Source organism: Sinocyclocheilus rhinocerous, unplaced genomic scaffold (assembly GCF_001515625.1).
Source record: "Sinocyclocheilus rhinocerous isolate Xijiao unplaced genomic scaffold, SAMN03320098_v1.1 scaffold1144, whole genome shotgun sequence".
In the NCBI taxonomy this organism is placed as follows: Eukaryota; Metazoa; Chordata; class Actinopteri; order Cypriniformes; family Cyprinidae; genus Sinocyclocheilus; species Sinocyclocheilus rhinocerous.
This window is the reverse complement of record NW_015654501.1, coordinates 284,849-286,347: the sequence shown is the minus strand read 5'-3', so window position 1 is coordinate 286,347 and position 1,499 is coordinate 284,849. Positions and strand designations below refer to the sequence as shown.

At 37.4% G+C, this 1,499-nt stretch overlaps 1 protein-coding gene across 2 annotated transcripts in view; it reads left to right on the top strand.

Moving 5' to 3' along the window:
- Positions 1 to 1,499, top strand: part of LOC107717245 (bifunctional epoxide hydrolase 2) — a 17,752-nt gene that overhangs the window by 539 nt on the left and 15,714 nt on the right. Inside the window, exon 3 of one of the 2 annotated variants that reach the window (XM_016523928.1) lies at positions 179 to 230. In XM_016523928.1, the coding sequence (XP_016379414.1) occupies positions 179 to 230 (52 nt within the window). The remainder of the gene's footprint in view (positions 1 to 178; positions 231 to 1,499) is intronic. The other variant, XM_016523929.1, reaches the window with a different exon arrangement.

The window sequence follows — 1,499 nt, the reverse complement described above, 5'->3', positions numbered from 1 at the left end:
ATGACAGCATGCATGCATTCTGCTTTAGTGCAACAAAAATATTTACTCTTGCATAACTGGTTTCACATATCAGATGATTCCTGAGTTTGAAGCTGAGTGTCAGAAGGTTGCGGCTGATCAGGGACTTTCTTTACCTGCACAATTCTCAGCTCAGAAGCTTTTCAGTGACATCGGGCAGGCAGAATTCAACAAGCCGGTTCTTGATGCTGCAGCTGTCCTCCGCCGTCATGGTATGTTGCTTTTGTTTTGCGAGGTTTTGAATAAACCATTTATCCTTTTCTGTTGAATTGTTGATTTATCTCTTAAAGAACTAGTTCACCCAAAAATGAAAATTAGCTAAAAGTCAAGCCAGGTCCACCGTAAAATAACCTCTGAATCGTTTTTTTTTTTTTAACTGGTTCATTAAAACTATCTATCCGATTCAGGAAACTAATCAGAATTCCAATCACTTTTAGCGAGCATGAGGGAGGCGAATGGTAATAAAAATATAACCTACTTACTGCCTCATGTTCTTCATTTTATAGCATTGTATGCAATCTTTATTTTTGGTAATGCTTTTGACCCCCTTTTCTATTATTATTGTTATATATTTGAACAAATATGTGTCATATTAACAAACATTTGGACAAAGCTCATCCCACTTGCAAGAGACATGAATGATGCCTCAAATAGTGTAGCTGTTAAGGAGAGGTGTGCTATTACTTGCAATTTTTTTGGCGGATGATAAAACAGATGGAAGAAATCCATAGATTAAATTGGAGTGACCTGAGCGTTATCAAATTTTAAATTATTTGTTTGCCCTTAACTAGCGCACAGATACCTGTTTGCAGCACCTTATTACTACGGTTTCTCCAACAACAGACTGCAGGCCTACTGCAAGCAAAATCTGGAGATGAATGTTACTGTAGAGAATGTCTTACAGGTATATATCAAATATCATACACTACCAATCAAAAGATTGCGGCCAGTCAGAAATTAAAGGAATAGTTCACCTAAAAATGCAAGTTTGCTGAAAATGTACACGTCCTCAGGCCATCCAAGATGTAGATGGGTTTGTTTCTTCATCAGAACAGATTTGGACAAATGCAGTGAATGGGTGCCGTCAGAATGAGAGTCCAAACAGCTAATAAAAATATCACAATAATCCACAAGTAATCCACACCACTCCAGTTCATCACTTAATGTCTTGTGAAGTGAAAAGCCGTGAGTTCATTATCCATAATAATTACCCTTCCTCCAGTGAAAAACTCCATCTCCTGTTGTCCTCTCACATCAAAATCCATCAACATATTTGTTTTTAACTGTGCTTGATCTGTGCATATTTCTCTCCTGATTCAGACTAGATTAGTTTTTCACTGGAGAAAGCAGTGTTATGGATAGAGGACTCGTATTTTAGCCAGAGGCAATAGTTTGAAGTTAAAAACGTCTTGATGGATTTGTTTCTTACAAACACGCAGCTTTTTGCTTCATAAGACATTAATTAATGGACTGGAGTGGAG